The sequence below is a fragment of the Athalia rosae genome, chromosome 4, assembly GCF_917208135.1.
Source record: "Athalia rosae chromosome 4, iyAthRosa1.1, whole genome shotgun sequence".
NCBI classification, from domain to species: Eukaryota; Metazoa; Arthropoda; class Insecta; order Hymenoptera; family Athaliidae; genus Athalia; species Athalia rosae.
In genome coordinates, this window is record NC_064029.1 from 8,674,385 (window position 1) to 8,691,727 (window position 17,343).

Sequence of the window (17,343 nt, forward strand, 5' to 3'; positions counted from 1 at the left end):
GAGAACGGACTGTTGTAAGATATTTGAGGTGTAATAGATTTTCGAGAATTGAATATTCGTGGGTGACGATCAGATGCGGGGGGGGGGCTACCTTGGCGAAAATCGAAGAAAAAGAAGGTGAAGAAAACGCTTTTGAATTGATCCAATCGCACATTAACCTGCGCATGCCCGGAGAACCTGAGACCGCGGCGGGACGCGAGAGAAGGAAATCAAGCCGAAGAATACACCCAAGTTTGTTTAGTCCACGCGCAACCGCTGCTCCGTGAACACGTGCGAGTTGTTATTGTGTTATCATCGTTATTGTTTTTGTAAGACGACTTCTTTCTTCGCAACGTAGGATAACGCGAAAGATATCGGTCGTCCAGCTGGATAATCTCCGACTTTTTTACAAAATACCTCAGCAACTGGGTATTTTTCATAGTTTTTTTATTCTTCGTTTTTTGAAAAATTGACATCGATCAATAGTCTTGTTTCCGATCGATCGAAGACTGCGATAAATACGACGACGTGTTAGAAATGGCAGACGCGGAATTGAGCAACCTTTTGAACAGGAGGCAAAAAATCAACGAGGATCTCGAGGAGGGCAAAGAGGTCAAGAAGGAATACAAATTCGTCAACGTTTATACCGAATTTCACGAACTCACGAGGCGCGAGATCAAGCAGTACGAGCAGACCTTCAACAGGTGAGCCAGTACTTCGAAATACTTCCTAATCTTAATTCACAATAATTGTTCCATCCCATCGTTACTTTTATCAATGAAACGATCGTATGCTTGGGCTGAGCAGACGAACTATCGCGATTATTTGCAAGTTGCTTTTTCCCTCTCTTCTTTTTTCTCATGAAACAGCGAGAGAGAGGAGAATCCACGTTTCAAATGCGTACAACTTTATGTATATTTACAGTCTTGAGATAATTTGTAAATGAATTTTAAACGAAAATTTATAGATGTAGGTCGCTGGCTCTCGTTACTCGTATGAACGTAAGCAATCACATGCCGCTGGTCTGTATCGTGAATGTTTACATTATCGCGATTGGCGAAGATTTTAATAATCTAGTTCACGTTGAAATGTGTAACACGTACACTATCGTCTATGTACCGTAAAAAATTCGTCGAAACGTTAATCTACACGCTAAATAATTTACGTCACATACGGTTACATCATCGTGCAGATGATTAAATAATTCGATTCCAATTAATTGGATGAGAATTTTATATTCGCCGAATTATGAACGCTAGGAGCAAGGTAATGAAACAGGTGCACCTCAATAAATCGCGGTATCGGTCAACCGACCGGTCAAATTTTTTTTCCTTTCAAATTCAAATTTGCTTCACACCATTAATGTACGGAATGTTGAGCGCAAAATTTTTGAACAGTTTCTTGACCTTTTCTGTCCCCAGTTAACGGTTCGCATACATTAATTATCTATCGCATGTATCATGACACACGTATCTTCGATGCAGCGATGGGTTTTAATTTTAACAAAACGTGATGAAAAAAATTTTAGCTCGATTGATCGAACATCGTGTACAGGTGGGAAGACCAGCGGCGAATTGAATTACATTGGCAGAGGTCAAAGGTCGCCGTTTGAGCGAATATGCGCCTAGCAACGGTGTAATATACACATGTATACATTTGCAATTAACGAAGAATCTGCACATGTGCAGTGGGACGTTACAGCGTGCATTCGAACTCGGATATCGCGAATACTTTTCATCCGGGAACTTTGGTTTTCCGTGCGATTTCATTTTCTCATGAAATACACGCACGGAATTATAAAATTGTCATCCAACCGTGGCCACGAGAGGAAGACCACGATTTTGCTATCTTATCTGTTGAAATTTCAAACTTATCTAACGTTCGTATTGTACCGAGTCTACGCGCCCGTCTAATCGGTACGACGCGAGTCGAACGTTCATTGTTGAATTCGGATTGTCCGCTATCCTGCGTGCGTCGGCTCTGACAAAAATGAAAGTAGTATCGGATTTAGGTAGGTGTATTAAATTCCATTCTTTTCCTCAAATATTTTTTTTTTTTCGTTACCCCGTACATCAGGTAGAAAAATAAAACAAGAGCGACGTACGCGTTCTTCTTGTGGTCCATCTACTCTCCAACCAGCTTATACGTTCCCGAGTGGTACCTGACTAGCGCCCAACCTTTTGCCGCATTGTTAGACCTCGACGTCGCCACACCGCGGTCGGTTCAAAATACCGAGTGCAAAATGAAAAAAGAAATGAAATAAAATAAATAATAAGAAAAAAAAAAAAATAGCCGTATATACACGTATACGTACGAAGTCCGAAGAATGAGAGAGAAAGAAAGAGATAAAGGTAGAATAAAGAAAAGAAAGGAGAAAAAAGAAACGGGGGGGGGACTCAAGACACGCTCCAGACTCTGGGTTTTCTGATGCAGCGCGCTGCCCGCGGGTGGACGTCTCCGACCTCGGGATCTCTCTTATAACGTTCTCCGCACTCTGCGGCTGCACTGTGACGCCGACCTGGACCCTGAACAGCCGAGAGTGCCTCATTTTTCGTTCCACATATTTCCAGCTACAGGTAGACCTTATAAAGACCCGTGCCCGGCTCTCCTCAGTCTTTGCCACAACGCCATTAATCAGTCCGCAGCAACAACGTACATAAAATATACGTACGTGGAGGATATTATTTACAGATTTCCAAGATTATTTCGATTTAACTTATCGACGATAATTATTATCCATCTGTATCAGCAGTTTGTAGGGAACTCTTGATAACGTTATCCAAGTGTAGATTGTTACACCAGTGAACCATCCGGATCACAATAATTCGACCCTTCGATCCCAATCGCTATTTCCCTTTCGCTCTTCACGATTTATAACATTTTCGTTATTATTAATAATCAACGCTGCACCGTGGCACACACTTATGTATTACATAGTTCAACACGTATACAGTTTGTTCTCCGACGCTCGTATACCTATTGAACTATTATATCGAACTCCCTTCCATATATGATATACATATATATATATACCGTAAGAATCTCAGGAAAGTGAACAACATAGGGAACTCATGAGCGCGAGAGAGAGCTTATGGAAGTTCCGTGAGTGCGAGACAGACAGACTGCCTGCCCCTCCGTTGCCTTTGAGTCCCCACTCCGCCAAATTGTAAACAGACTATCGCTAGAGCTGTGATAGCCTGTTTAAAGAAAATCAATAAAAAAAAGTCTGTGATATCAAGAATAATAAGTATTAATAATTGTAATTAGAATCATTAAAGATTTAAATACATTTACATTAACAAAAAAAAAATTATATTTTCATGAGAAAACCTTCATTTTGAATTGGGAACTTTTTTGAAAATTTTTTAATATTCAAAGGAACAAAGTCAATCATATTGATGCTAATGGTTTTTGTTTTATCAATTGTGAGAGAAAAACACTCTCAACCCGAACGCGCTTACTTAGATGACAGCTCTAGCGATGGTCTGTTTACAATTTGGCGGAGTGGGGACTCGAAGGCAACGGAGGGGCAGGCAGTCTGTCTGTCTCGCACTCACGGAACTTCCATAAGCTCTCTCTCGCGCTCATGAGTTCCCTATGTTGTTCACTTTCCTGAGATTCTTACGGTATACGTTATGTAGGCTCATCTCGTTGACATCAAAAACTCTATGTACGCTATTCTATCTTTACACGAAAATATAGATGAAACGTCGACATCCATTCTGCAGTTCGGTGGGAAAAAAAAAATAATAATATGTGAGTGATTAGGTGTATTCAGAGGAGATATCTTTACGATATGGAATTGTGAACTGTATATCATCTACTCGGATGTCGGATGTGGCTTTTGTTTTTGCGCGTCACTTCCTGCTCTGACCTCAATTTCATAAATAAGGCGCCAGAGCAAAAATGGTAAACCAATAATCACGCTGACAACCGTAGGGTACTGTACGTCGCAGCCGAGAGATTTTTTATCGTAGATATTGTAACATGATTATCTCATATTAAGTGAAAATGAATAATTGCAGCTAGATTTCGGTTCGAAATTTCTCACCCTGATTTTTGATGCTTATGTTTGATGCATTTTTCGGATTTGAATAACTTTACGACTATACGTTACTTCGCTTTACCATTCAGTTTCTAAAGAACCGAGCTACAGCCTTTTGACAAACGTGCCACTCTGAATATAACACAAGGAATATGTATTTTTTTTTATTGTTATCCTATTCATGTGCAAATGAAGACGTGAATTATATCGCTGTGGAATATAAATAATTTGAAAAATTTTTAAACCACAAATTGCAAAACCGTAGCCCACAATTGACGGCGAACGAGAACGAGTGAGGTATACAAAATTAATACTCGGCCAAAGTCCTGTAAAAAATTGAGATGGTTAAAAAGAAATTATATCCATTTTTTCCCGGATAAAAGTTTATCTCTTCCCCCCGGATTAAGTCTTGTAACACGAAACCGTCGTTGTATCGAGTGTTCCTCGACGATCTCCTATAGGATCGTGCTCCGAAATGGTTGGGACAGCAATATCGTCAAGAGGAATAATCGCCAGAAGCTTATCCCGCACGTATCAAGGACGAAGGGTTCAAGAAACGCTGATTCAAACGATCCGTTGACGAGGATCGTCTCTCTCTCGTCTGCATTCCCATTGACGGAAAAAGTGATTGTTCGTCGGTCGATCGAAGAACTAAATTCTCATCGCATTCGGCAAAAACTAAGCCGAGAGTTGTACACATAAAACAAACGACGACGAGCTTTCAACTCCTTCGGCTTTATAGCGTTATTCAATGCGATCCGTTATACTACTTTAATGGCCTAACAAAATCGCTGCCCGAATGACAATCAGCGTACATTATACGTATAACATGCGTTGTCAAGAATCCATGACACTTTATACAGCTGCTATTAATATGCGTGATTCGTAAACTAAACTCCTCTATACTATACAACTATAGCGCAGCAGACTTTGATCGAGTCAACTACATCAATGATCGCGACGTCGAAGTTATTTAGTAAATTGCCGTATACGTATATTCATTCATACCGTCGTACCTCGACGGTGCTTAAATTATCATAATGTATCGACAGGTGATTCGAATACTATTAAATGAAAAAAGTTTAATCACTTTGCTCGCGCAATTAGAGATTCCCGATATTGTACGACTGGCCATCGCTAATGGACATCGTGATTACAAATTGGATGCAATGTCTGCCGTCCGCGACGGTATGAGGGTCGCAGGAGGTTAATCATCGATGATCAGATTTCCAGGCAATTTCAATCGCCGATCGAAATGGGATCGAGCGGAAACCTGCGGACTATTCGAAGCCGTTCGATCCCGTAATGTTCGACGATTGAGAAACTGCATGGAGGGCCCCGCGCTCTGCATTTTCAAAGTTCACTAGAACGTGCAGGTTAACGTATGTTTATAGGAATAATTTCACCTCCCGCGCCGCCCGGCATGGGGTCGCCGGGACGCGTCGCCCGGGCTATTTTTGCGCTCCCTCGTTATACTTTAGCCGGTTCCTGTGGGATCCGACAGCTCCGGTAAAGAGGAGCGAATTCGGTCGCGCCTCCGGGGCAGCCGCTGATCGTTGAGAAAGTTATCGTATATTTCGTGTACGAATAAAATTTTCGGCCAGCGCAAGGAAAGGGCAACGTTCTATTTTAATTATTGCAGATATGCATAACGAAACGGTGCGCAATATTTTCAAATCGATATATTATTTTTTTTTTATACCGGTAATCCGACTTCCGGTAACTATATCGCCGCGCTTTCTATTCGGATTATTGCCAGACCCGAGCTTCGATTCCATGCGGTTCGTTTATTCGATCGATTCGGTTGCAGAGGTTCCAGTTAGCCGACTGTGCGCACGTATTCCATAGCTGGTACTGTATACCTATGAAGACAAACAAGAAGAATATCGCGTATAATGAAGAAAAAAAAAAAATAAGAAAAAAAAGAAAGGAAAAAACCTGCAACCCGTACGTGGATATATGTATACATGTATACCGTACAAGTTTTCCCGCAAAGCGGAATTCCCTCGTCGATCGTTGCTGGAGTCAGTTTCACTTATGTGATACACGAGCGTGTACTCATAAGTATATAAATATATATTCTACCTATACGCAACACGTCCGATACTCGAAAGAGAAACGTGAATTAATTGGAAGCTATATGCACCGAGTATATCGACGAAAGGTATAACGTAACGAGCGAGTATTCAACGGAAGAAGAAGAAGCATTGCAATTCGTATCGTCGATAAATTTATAACGCAAGTTCTAAAAATGCTTTGCATCAGGCTAACGCAGTTATAACCGTAAAAGTAGAAAATAAACGAAAGAGTGTCCCGATCAGGCGTTAAAGATTTCAACTGAGGAGGATGGATGAGAAAAGGAACATTTATTCACTTTCATGTTCTACTATTAATAAACGCGCGCGGTAAAGTCAAAGAGATAACGAATGCGTATAGTAAACTTACACGTATGTGTATACTATAGCCTGCAGAGTTTGCCTTGACCGAATTTCTTATGCGGCCATTCCAGATGAACTATTTCGCGCGTTCTCTTTTCACGCTAAATAATTATCGTTTCTGTACACGCGTATGAGAACAGGCGATTGCATATTGAAAATTGTCCGCCAACCCCAACGAGGTAGAAGTATAATAAATATCACCGTCGATTCCTGCTGAATATATCTCAGGCACCTAAGATTGCAGCGTATATAATACACGAAATACTCGCAATGCGGAACTTTGATCGTGAAAATAATCAACCTGCGCGCTCTTCCGCTGCAGGAACATCGTAACAATAACGATCGACCTTCGCAGCCTGCTGCATATTATTCCGAAGTGAAATAAATCCGATAGATTTATGTTGCAATAAAAGATACTGCGCTCGATATGGCTAATCGATATTCGATATCGTATATACATTACTTCCGGCTGACCCAAAAATCGAGGTGACTCCATGGCTGCTATCGTACCGCATTGAGGAAATTTCAAACACACCACACGCTTAACGCCTACTTGTAAGAGAACCAGAGCTCCGCGACCCTGACCTTTGACATTCGGAAATTGCGTTCCGTTTTATCGAGCGAACGTCCGTTGTATGTATGAAAACCGGCTGAGAAGGCTCTTCTTTTAACACGTCTCTGACAAAGTATAAACTTCATCGCTTGATTCTATAAACTTTTTATATATCTTCTCCCGTTTCGTTTACATGCAGTCGCCAAAATCGACTGCAGATGAGTTTTCGTTGACTGCAGACCTGGAGTGGGAGAAAAATCTTTAAAGATAAATTGAACACCGTATCCGTCCGCGTCTAGACAGCCAATATCTGCCGGAGTGCAGGGCTAAATTGCGTTACTCCGAAAAGAGATTTCTGCAAACCGTGCGGATGAGATATATCTATAACCATTTAAAGGAGCTGCACGCGAGATAAAAATCTTAAAGGGCATCGCTGCGATGTTCGAAGCATTCTGCGACCAAAACGACAGCAGCACTAACGGCGTCACAGTGTATTGTGTACCGGATCGTAAATAATTTGGTCACCCTTTCGGGCCTTTCGTCCGTCTTCCTTTTTTCCCTCCTGTTAGTTTTTATTACTTTTTCGTTTTATTATTTTTTCTTATCCGCATCCATTTCACGGCAAGATGGCGCAGCAATGATCTGCGACAGACCCGAGGGCCGCTAACTGATGCTGTACAGGGGGGGGAGATTTGCGGGGGATAATAACGTCGCTAAGGTGAATTGTAAATAAGATAAAACGAGATACATTTGTATGCGACGATATCTTCTATATGGCTACGGGTTTGCGTCATCGTGGCGTAGTTTATTTCTTTCTCTCATCCTTTTATTCTCATTATTATTAGCATCATTATTTTGCTGGGCCCAGAAAGAAGGAGAATAATCCGAACTCGAAATGATTCCCACCCTACTCAGACGGTGCATTGAAAAATAAAAAAATTAGAAATCGATAATTTATCAACTTCTCAAGAGGAAAGGTAAGAGCAAGTAAAATTTTAAATCGAAATGGCGATGGTTGGTGACGTCATTTTTTCAATTACTTTGCACAGCGAAAGAACTCGGCTGCGGTTCGATAAAAATAAATCTGCAGATTGTCCTTCCGTATCTCCCGGTTATTACGTCGTCTAGGGTATGCCTGATTACGAATTGCGAATAATTCGCTCCTATTCAATATCATTACGTAACAAAATCACGGTATTCGGGATATGGTCGATGCGCAGAGGGTTTTTTCTTCTTAAACTCTAAGAAACTAATTGTAAGCAGGAAGTCTCATTCCGTAACAATTTTCTTTACTTTCCGTTAGTTTTTCGTCCGTAAATTTTTGCAAGTAAGCTAATTTTTACCCCCGCCATAGATACGTCGCGCCGCCACGTACCATAAAATAAGAGTGGTCCAGATCCTAATCAATATGACGAGACGACGAAGTTCGACGACGGACGAACCGTTGACATATTATATTGCGCGAGTCGCTTAGACGATCGTGGAAAATAATTAATTGCCTTCGAATATGGGAATAGTTAATTCAATAGGTATAGGCATTATACTATACCGACACTCCGACGCACCGTTCGCGGGTCGCACATACAAAACTCCGCGTGCAAATCGATACGAACAGACTCCTCGGCATCTTTGTACCAAGGTCACCGAACACGACCCGTGAAGATCATGTTGTGTTACGGTGTAATTTCATCTCCTTCGCGTGTATCATGATATTATATATTAATGAGAGAATAATTAAGTAATTGAAATATTGAAAAATTCGGGATGCTTTGCAGAGATTATTTTCACTAATTTACGAATCTTCGAATGAGAACTCTGTTTTTCACTTAAAATTAGATCGTCGTGGATACGTTCTGAATCCTGAATCGCGTACGATATATGTACCTACTCTTATCGGATAAACGTATCCAACGTCACGGTCAACGCGTATGTGGGTGCTACAGGTTACATTAAACTATCTTTGAATGTGTGCGGTAAATTTAAGTCGTATTTTAGTTGACAGCGGTCAGAACAGCGTTTAAGATTATGAACGAAATAGACACTCGAACGATACAGGTATAGATGGATACAATAGGACGATGACCGTGCAGATGGATTAAACTGTTTTACAATTCATCTATAGCAGACGCGGTTCTAGTCGAGCGAAAGGGTGAAAATAAATCGAGGGACCAAGAACTGTGCGCAACGAGCAACTGATTTACAGTGAGCTTATGATGATGGCGAAGCGGATAAAAAGAGCTCGATAACACGGGTAATCGATTGCTGCGGAAGGTTTCTAATTCTTTGACTCTTAGCGATCGATGTATTATAGCCTACATCACCTAATCGGATGATATTATTATACGTATTGCGTGGATTAAAATTATCGCGAGAATTTAGAACAACTCTCGCCGCTCCGTACATACGACGATCATTTGTACATAAAATATTCGCTCAAATCTCTCGGATAAAATTTATATTAATATATATTACATTTTTTTTTTTTTTTTAATTGCAGATTCGACGATGGTCGTGACGGTTTTCTCGATCTCACAGAACTGAAACGAATGATGGAGGTCCTGGGAGCACCTCAAACGCACATTGGACTCAAAGCGATGATCCAGGAGGTCGACGAGGACGGTGACAACCGCATCTCATTCCGAGAGGTGCTTTAAATATTTTAGTTTCCTTTTATTCATTTCTTAATCGAGGACTAGCAAAATCGCATTTTTCGCTCAAGAATCTTTCGCGTCTCTATCTGCTCTGATGCTACACTCGCTGAATTTATATACGGAAGCTTTCGAGTCAGTGGGCATCAACTAACCGTGCGGATTCGCCGCAGTTCTTCGGGCAACAACCTGGATATCGCAACCCACCTTATACGTACACGTCGTTGTAAATAAGCAAAAATTTATACACGTTATATAGACTCAACTTCGGTTGAGCAATAGCGCGTGATGTATTTAGGGGTATAGGTAACCCGTAAATATGTAATGAGACAATTTGCGACAGAGGAATTCGATTTCGAAAGTTTTTTCGGATTTTTAGGCGTAATACAGATATTATTATGGAATAGTTTCACCGTGAAACATACGTATACCCTACTACTGCAGCTGGGGGCCGTGATTCACCGGCTCGTAAAGTTATGAAAAATTTAAATCGCGTGCAAATCGTATCCCGGCAAATATTTCACAGCCCACGTGCTGCGACGAAATAAACCAACAAAAAAAAAAAGAAGAGAAGAAAAAAATAATAAAATATCGCTGACGGTGAATCAGACACGGAGATATTTCTGCCTATATGAACTGAGCATTATGTGTATCCAAGTTGTATAATGAATTCGTATTCTGCTGTTCACCGACGATTCTTTTGTTGGAATTTTGCTAATTTTGCGAAACGCTGACTACTTGCGGTCGGATTCGAGAAAGGAGAAACGAGGGAAAAACGTTTGGAGTAGAAGCTTCTCCGCCTTTATTTAACGTACGCTTGTTACGTTCGACCTCGTCTTTACGCTGCATGGTTCTTTCTCGTTTTATAGTGAAGCTGGTTTCATTGTTGTTTATAATTTCAGTTCCTCCTCATCTACCGGAAGGCTCGTGCGGGTGAACTTGAACAAGGTTCCGGTCTGGGACAGCTTGCAAGACTGACTGAAATTGACGTTGACGAAGTTGGAGTAAATGGTGCCAAGAACTTTTTTGAAGCAAAGGTACAACGCGGAAAATATATCACAGTATTTATGAATTGTGTAAGAATAGAAAATTAGTTCTTCCTTTCTATCACACAGATCGATGAGCTCCGCAAATCCAATAAATTTGAGAGTGAAATTCGGATGGAACAGGAAGCGCGTAAACGGGAAGAAGAGGAACGAGCAGAGCGACGAGCACAATTTCGCGAGAAAGCTGCTCTCTTCGGTAATCAATAGTATATCGTTCCCGTCGTTATGATAAAAAAAGAAACGCTTCGCAAGACATAGCACAGAATAATACAAAAATTCTCGGACGTAAAGAGAGCTGTACAGAGTCGAAGTACGTTATATATCTACATATATCTATAACTATGCTTATAAACAACTTGTGTGAATTAGAAAAGTTACGTATCGCGTATTGATAATTCTTTGTGTCGTATGAGATTCAGATGTTTCTTTCCATGTCAAACTTCATTACATTATTGGAGAAAAAATTTAACTTTAAATTGCATCTTGCGCAAAGTTAGAGACAACCGTCAGTAAGATAACTTAAAGTTGTATTTTAAGAGAGAAAGATATTTGACAAAATTGTTATGCTTTATAATTATAACATAGAGAGTATACGATAGACATATTTATACACAAATGAAACGGAAAAAAAAAGCGAGAAAAATATTTTAGGACCAAAATTCGGCGGGAACGATTACGGAATGCGGTTACGCGTTACTATTGTAATTGTTGCTGTGCACTATAATACTTTAGACTACAGTAAAACATAGGTATTAGCGATATAAGATTACATTAGAATTAAATTAGGTGACAAAAACTACTGACGATAATCGAAATAGGTGTGTCGCGGTCGAGATGTGCATTTAATCTATTTATGTACCGCTTGGCGATGAAAATAAATATGTACGACTAACATTAGATATTAGCAATTTATGAAACAAGAAGTAGTGATTGCAATCCTGTATCAGCGCAAATAATGCCAAACCTTTACAAACATCAGTAATTGTCATTAATATTATTGTTTGTACTATTATTATTAAATGTTTAATTTTATGAAAAAATATTGACCATGTGTTGTTGTACTGTAAATAAAATATATGATTAATGTTTATGTATATGTATGTATCACAGATGTGAATTTGTCAGAGCTCCTTCATTTACAGTTTTCCCTTTATTAGCTACAATTAATAACTGCAACCCAAGACGATTAAAGTGCTTCAACGGCTTGATCGGTAATACCATTGAGTAAACGTACCAAATGATAATAAATATTGTTGATTGTTGTATGGATAATTTAGTTGGCTTACAGTGCTCTACCAACTCGACAGCCGAGTGATTGTTCCGGAGTTACCTACCAAATCGTGAAAATAACTTTGTCCCAAAGATGGCAGATAGCGATAGAGACATAGGACCTTTGCTAGGATTGGGGATTCCTGAAAAAGTAGCGACACAGAGGCGGGAGCCGCTGTTATGAGTTATTCACGTGTGCATAACCAGAGGTGAGCGGTACAACTTTTTCGAGGTAGTAACAGTAGAAAAAAAGTTCTATGAACGACCTAACCATAGAATAGTAAAGAAAGCATACATCTGTTGTCAAGTGACCATAATTTCGTCTAAAATAATAATTTGCCATTCATGTTTGATATTATTCAAACTTCCTGAGTAACAATCAACAATTGCAACTGATCTCACAGGTTTACGAGATTAGTAACTGTAAAACAATATGAGCTCAGTTCAGCCAATTTCAAAACTATATGAGCTGATGGCGAAAATTGGAAGGGTACCGGAATTTGTGATAACTGAGAATAATTCATCTAAGATTCCAAGATTCACAGCGCATGTTACTTGCCCTCTTCCACCTCATGATGATAAGTTTTTGGCCATTGGCATCGGCCTTTCAAAAAAAAAAGCAAGATGTCTAGCAGCCCAGGAATTTTTGCAAAAATATTGTGGAATCAGCTTTCAAAATTCCATAACTACTATTTGCACAATCAATGTCAACCCTGCTTATCATCACGTAATACTACATGTAAGCAAACACGCACGAAATCAATTTCAAGAACAGATATGAGATCGATTGCAATTGCTGATTTTTGTTACAGGAACTTTGCTTGACTTACAATTTTAGTAAGCCGCTATATAAAGAAGAACAAGCCAAAATTGGTTCACTGCACTCTTCAATTTTTTTGGTTGAGTGTAGAATTTCGAAAATAAGCGTCCAAGGAGAAGGTAAAACAAAAGCATTGGCAAAGCAAGACGCTACGACTAAGATGATACAGATGCTAATGAAAGAAGTTGCACTTAGCGAAATCTTTGAATCCTCCGAGTTACATGTACTGAAGACCAATGAGATTTGCCTGATTAAAGGTTTAAAAATGCCACAGCTGGAAAATCCTATCAGCATAATTGGTAAATTAAATTCAGACTCCTTCCCTTGTGCTGAAACTGTGGCCAACCCTCAGTTGCAAAAAAAAGTAAAAAAAATTGAACAGATAAGAAGGCATATTCAGGAGAGTCAATTTTGCAAGAAGGATGAGAACTCTAACAAACGCCTAGTTGTTTCAACTTTGAATAGCAAGCTGACAGACTTACAATTAGCCAATGACTGCAAACCAATTACAGCAAAAGATAACAGCAGATCATTACATGATTCATCGGTCTATGGTGATGGTATAAAAGAAAAAATGTATCTTAACAAGTCACACAAACATACATCCAGCCAAATCAAAGAGACTTTAGAAAATGTTGAGCGGCAACTGTATGAGCAAGTTGTAGAATCTTTAGTGTCACGTGATGCTTTTGAACAAAAAACAGTTTTGGTTCTGGGTCAAAAGTTCGAAGTACTCTTCAATGGTAGCTCGCCATACAAAATATTTGCAGATACCAACAAACTTACAGATCAGGCTATAGATCCAACTATCGCAATCATGTGTTTCACTAAAATTTTGCAAGATTTCAATGAACAGTTACTTTATGGTGGTGAGGATAACTTTTTCAAAGAATAGCTGAGAGTAAGAGTTCCACTGTAATTTAAGTTTTTGAATCCATCAATGACTAACAGAAGTTACGCAGTGACGTAAAATGCAAATCAAATAATATTAACCAGATAAATACTTTTATTGTCACCCTTAGCCAACTAGGCTTTACTGCCCAGCTGGCATCTCCGACCTCATGTTTATACCTAAGTTTTTTTAGTTTTTCACCAACAAGCTGTATTGAGCTATTTGATTTATTTTTGCTTGTAACGCCCTAAATAAATGAAAGTTTCAGTTAAATTATTCAAAAGTAACATTTATTTATAGCGCGCAGTGATTCACAAAAAAACCATAAATCTAATCGCGTTTTTCACTGGCTGCAATGAGTGTGCACTGAGTGTAGTTTTATCTTTCTCTTTTTGGAAAGAATGAGGACAGAGAGTGCTGCACTCCGTCAGTTTTAGTCCAGTGAAAAGCGCCATTACTAAAAATTACCATGGGTACGTGATTTCGAAACTTATTTTTTTGAAAATCGAAATTATATTTCCCTTCATCCGTTCACCAAAACGATTTGCCACAACAGATCGCGCCGTGAGCTTTTCCGGTCTTGCATTTAGAAAAGACTTGGAGAAGATTAGATCGCTAGTTGGCAGCACCATCCGATTCGTTAGTCGTGGTCAAAGCACGCGTGAGCTTTTTTTGAGAATTCGATCGTGAACGGTGTACGTACCTTCGTGTGGATTTATACGCGATTGATTTCTCGAAAACTTGGCAAACGTAAAACTAATTACCATTTATTAATCATTGATCTTATTTAATTCCAGTAAATGCTACTGACTAGCCGATTGCATTTTATTCCTTATAACGATGTTATTTTTGACCGGCAGCGTGGAACTCGGATAAAGGAAAATGGGAGAACAACAATGGCCCGCGGGACAATTGCATAACTTGATGAGCAAGTTCAAGGTAACCCCAGAGTATGAGATATTAGCCTCAACATCTGGACGGGAAGGCACCAAAACCGTAATGCGCGTCAATTGCCCAATTGTACCAGAAGGCTTGGCGCTATTTGCAGATAGTTTCTACTGTAAAACACGCCAAGAAGCCAAACACCAAGCAGCCGTACATTTCATGCAAAAGTACATGAACAATGTTGACAATGACCCAGTTGTTGACTCGCTCATATGTCCTACCTGTGAAGTCAACATCGACCCCATGAGAATACAGATTGTCCTGCAGGTGGCTATATTATAGTTTTCCAATATTCAATATTTCACCATTCAATTTTATTAAGCACAGCCACAAAATCGAACAGCCAAACATTTTTTTTGCAGTCTCTTTGCCTAATGAACAACCTAGGACAGCCTGAATACACGTATACATATCCTGTGAGTTCTATGAGCTCTCTGGAAGTCAGAGCTATTTGTCAACTTTCATATGTATGTATTGCGGGCCAGGGCAATAGTAAAGCTGAGGCAAAATTGGAGGCTACTAAGAAGTTACTACAAATTTTGATGACAGCAGTAGGGATTGACGAAATCTTTGAATCCACTGGCAACCCAACATCCACCGAAAGCTGTGATATCTTCTGTTTGTGCGACAAACTAGAGGGATTCCCACTAGTACCTGAACCAATTTCTATATATGGTAAAAGGCGATTAGTAGTAGAGTCATGCAAAGTAAGTCCTGCTAAGAGTGTAATTGTCAGTGAAAAGCCACAGAATGTTGAAAAAAAACCTGCGACAACAGAAGATTCGCTTAATTGTACTGACAGTCAAATGAGAGTAGCAAGAACTGGTAATAACAATGAGACAGCGCCATGTTTGATTCAAAAAGAATCGAACGTCACTGTCGGTCACAAGCAGCCACCTACTAGAATAAGAGATCCATCCCTAAATGAATCAGTGGACAGTGTCGATAGTTTGCTGAAAAACTTCGATACCAATAAATCACAAGGAAATTTAACTCGTCTTCGGTTAGTTAGTAACATCAATAGGGCCTTACATGACGTTGAAAAATATCTACGCAAGCAAGTTCTAGATGCTATGGTATTCAACAATTTGCCAAATGATACAATTGTTATTCCAACTCATGAGTACTTGGTACTTACTGAAGGACCTGATGGACTTAAGGTATTTGAAAATGGTAATCTTTGTATTGATCAGAGTTCTAAGATTTCGTGTCTGGTTAAACTTTTAATGGATATGAAGGAACCGGTTGAAAAACAACCCACTCCTAAGTCCTCAAAATAATAGAAATTTGATGAAATACAAGCCCCCGTTGCGTTTAAGGGTTCGGCCGTACTACACCTCTTTTACGAACTGCATTATATGCTTATGCCACAATCTTGTAATAAAGTAGCTTAGTCGGCGAGTCTTGCCGCCTATTCAACTGCAAATCAACGCGAACGCATTTCCCAATATTCTAAAACGCTTCAGACTCGTTGAATTAGCGCTGCGGATTACAATATTGGCATACAGATAAATTCTGTGCAGAGACTCGACGTTTCTATACATAATTTACAACTCAAATTATATTATACAAGCTAAACGTATTACACGTGAAAGTATTGTCAAGCGATTCTCGGTGCTGTACGAAGTATACAGTAAAGAACTACGAGCAAATATGTAATAACTTATTTAGTAATTCAAGGCAGTCTTCTTCAACTTTTTGCTCAGTTTGAACCACCGCGTTGAACTTAATGCCGCGCGATTAGCCAAGTGCTCAACTGCAGGCATAAGTATGCGTACATCTATTATGCTTCACACTTTATGTTATATACTTTTTACAAACGCATACCATCTTTTTAAAAATAATATATACTTATACTAAGGAACGTACAGATGCAGAGCATTTCGCTACTTGTTATACGTTATATATACATCATGTTTATACATATAGATTTCGTCCTTCGAAAGGCTCAGTATTACTTAATTCCGATAGATTTACGGAAACATTTATTTGCTATAATTAGGTCACTCTTTCATATACAGCGATATTCATAGGCGTGAGTCTTTTATCTACAATTGATTGTCAACAATCAATTACCGAGCCAACTTGTCACTTGGTCGCAGGTACAAGTAACTGCAATTATAATACCTTTGTAGCAATGTAATTACTTTAATTACCGGAACATATGAGTAAAAGAATCTAAGTGCTTACAAGTTACAATATAATACACTCCAGAGCTATCGCCTATACACTCGCTAATCGCATGCTGGTGATTCCTTCGGGAATTGAAATCTCCGTAATTTCTTTTCCCGGCGGCACCGGTGCTGCACATATTGAAGAAATCAGGCTCCTTACGATGAACTAGAATCAGAGTTTACCGCGTGGCTATAGCTTGACATATCGTTTTATCTCGGTTTTACGGGGGAAGTTTTCCGTCTGTGAATATATGAACGATTAAAATTTCCCCCGCGTCCATCACGCTCCGATACTCTCGATATTATCGGAACAAATAATGCCTTCTTGCCTTTTAGTGATAAGGCGATAGCGACCGCGGAGCTATAAATCTATTCAATAATTCTTGCGCGCGCAACTATTAAATATCAGCTATTATACAGACTCTTCACGACAAAATTCAATGATTTGTTCAAAATTGTTTATTAATGCACATGCTGCAAGTTCAGGTTAATGATTATTATATTGCATAATACGAAGAATTATGAATGTACGTA

General features: G+C 39.4%; 3 protein-coding genes across 4 annotated transcripts; all 3 read left to right on the forward strand.

Moving 5' to 3' along the window:
* Window positions 1-132: 132 nt before the first annotated feature.
* On the forward strand, window positions 133-11,803 carry LOC105684398 (EF-hand domain-containing protein D2 homolog). The gene is made up of 4 exons (XM_012397708.3): window positions 133-683; window positions 9,513-9,660; window positions 10,566-10,700; window positions 10,779-11,803. The coding sequence occupies exons 1-4, from the start codon at window positions 517-519 to the stop codon at window positions 10,914-10,916; spliced, it is 588 nt and encodes a 195-aa protein (XP_012253131.1). The 5' UTR covers window positions 133-516; the 3' UTR covers window positions 10,917-11,803.
* Window positions 11,804-11,900: 97 nt separating this feature from the next.
* On the forward strand, window positions 11,901-13,934 carry LOC105684407. 2 transcript variants are annotated; one of them, XM_048654267.1, is made up of 3 exons: window positions 11,901-12,187; window positions 12,383-12,717; window positions 12,791-13,934. In XM_048654267.1, the coding sequence occupies exons 2-3, from the start codon at window positions 12,412-12,414 to the stop codon at window positions 13,691-13,693; spliced, it is 1,209 nt and encodes a 402-aa protein (XP_048510224.1). In that variant the 5' UTR covers window positions 11,901-12,187; window positions 12,383-12,411; the 3' UTR covers window positions 13,694-13,934. The 2 variants fall into 2 exon arrangements, with proteins under 2 accessions (XP_048510224.1, XP_012253140.2); XM_012397717.3 differs by having other exon boundaries at window positions 11,901-12,717.
* A 45-nt stretch (window positions 13,935-13,979) lies between these two features.
* Window positions 13,980-15,927, forward strand: LOC105684423. Its single transcript, XM_012397744.3, has 3 exons — window positions 13,980-14,440; window positions 14,551-14,902; window positions 14,998-15,927. Exons 2-3 carry the CDS (start codon window positions 14,573-14,575, stop codon window positions 15,913-15,915), a joined length of 1,248 nt encoding a protein of 415 aa, XP_012253167.2. The 5' UTR covers window positions 13,980-14,440; window positions 14,551-14,572; the 3' UTR covers window positions 15,916-15,927.
* The last annotated feature ends 1,416 nt before the right edge of the window (window positions 15,928-17,343 follow it).

What these genes read in the sequence shown, in the direction of transcription:
- LOC105684398 (XM_012397708.3), top strand. Translation starts at nt 517, where the DNA reads ATGGCAGACGCGGAATTGAGCAACCTTTTGAACAGGAGGCAAAAAATC. An exon ending in TACGAGCAGACCTTCAACAG is followed by an intron (nt 684 to 9,512) that starts GTGAGCCAGTAC and finishes TTTTAATTGCAG; the next exon opens with ATTCGACGATGGTCGTGACG. An exon ending in AGAACTTTTTTGAAGCAAAG is followed by an intron (nt 10,701 to 10,778) that starts GTACAACGCGGA and finishes TCTATCACACAG; the next exon opens with ATCGATGAGCTCCGCAAATC.
- LOC105684423 (XM_012397744.3), top strand. Translation starts at nt 14,573, where the DNA reads ATGGGAGAACAACAATGGCCCGCGGGACAATTGCATAACTTGATGAGC. An exon ending in GAATACAGATTGTCCTGCAG is followed by an intron (nt 14,903 to 14,997) that starts GTGGCTATATTA and finishes TTTTTTTTGCAG; the next exon opens with TCTCTTTGCCTAATGAACAA.
- LOC105684407 (XM_012397717.3), top strand. Translation starts at nt 12,412, where the DNA reads ATGAGCTCAGTTCAGCCAATTTCAAAACTATATGAGCTGATGGCGAAA. An exon ending in ATCATCACGTAATACTACAT is followed by an intron (nt 12,718 to 12,790) that starts GTAAGCAAACAC and finishes TTTTTGTTACAG; the next exon opens with GAACTTTGCTTGACTTACAA.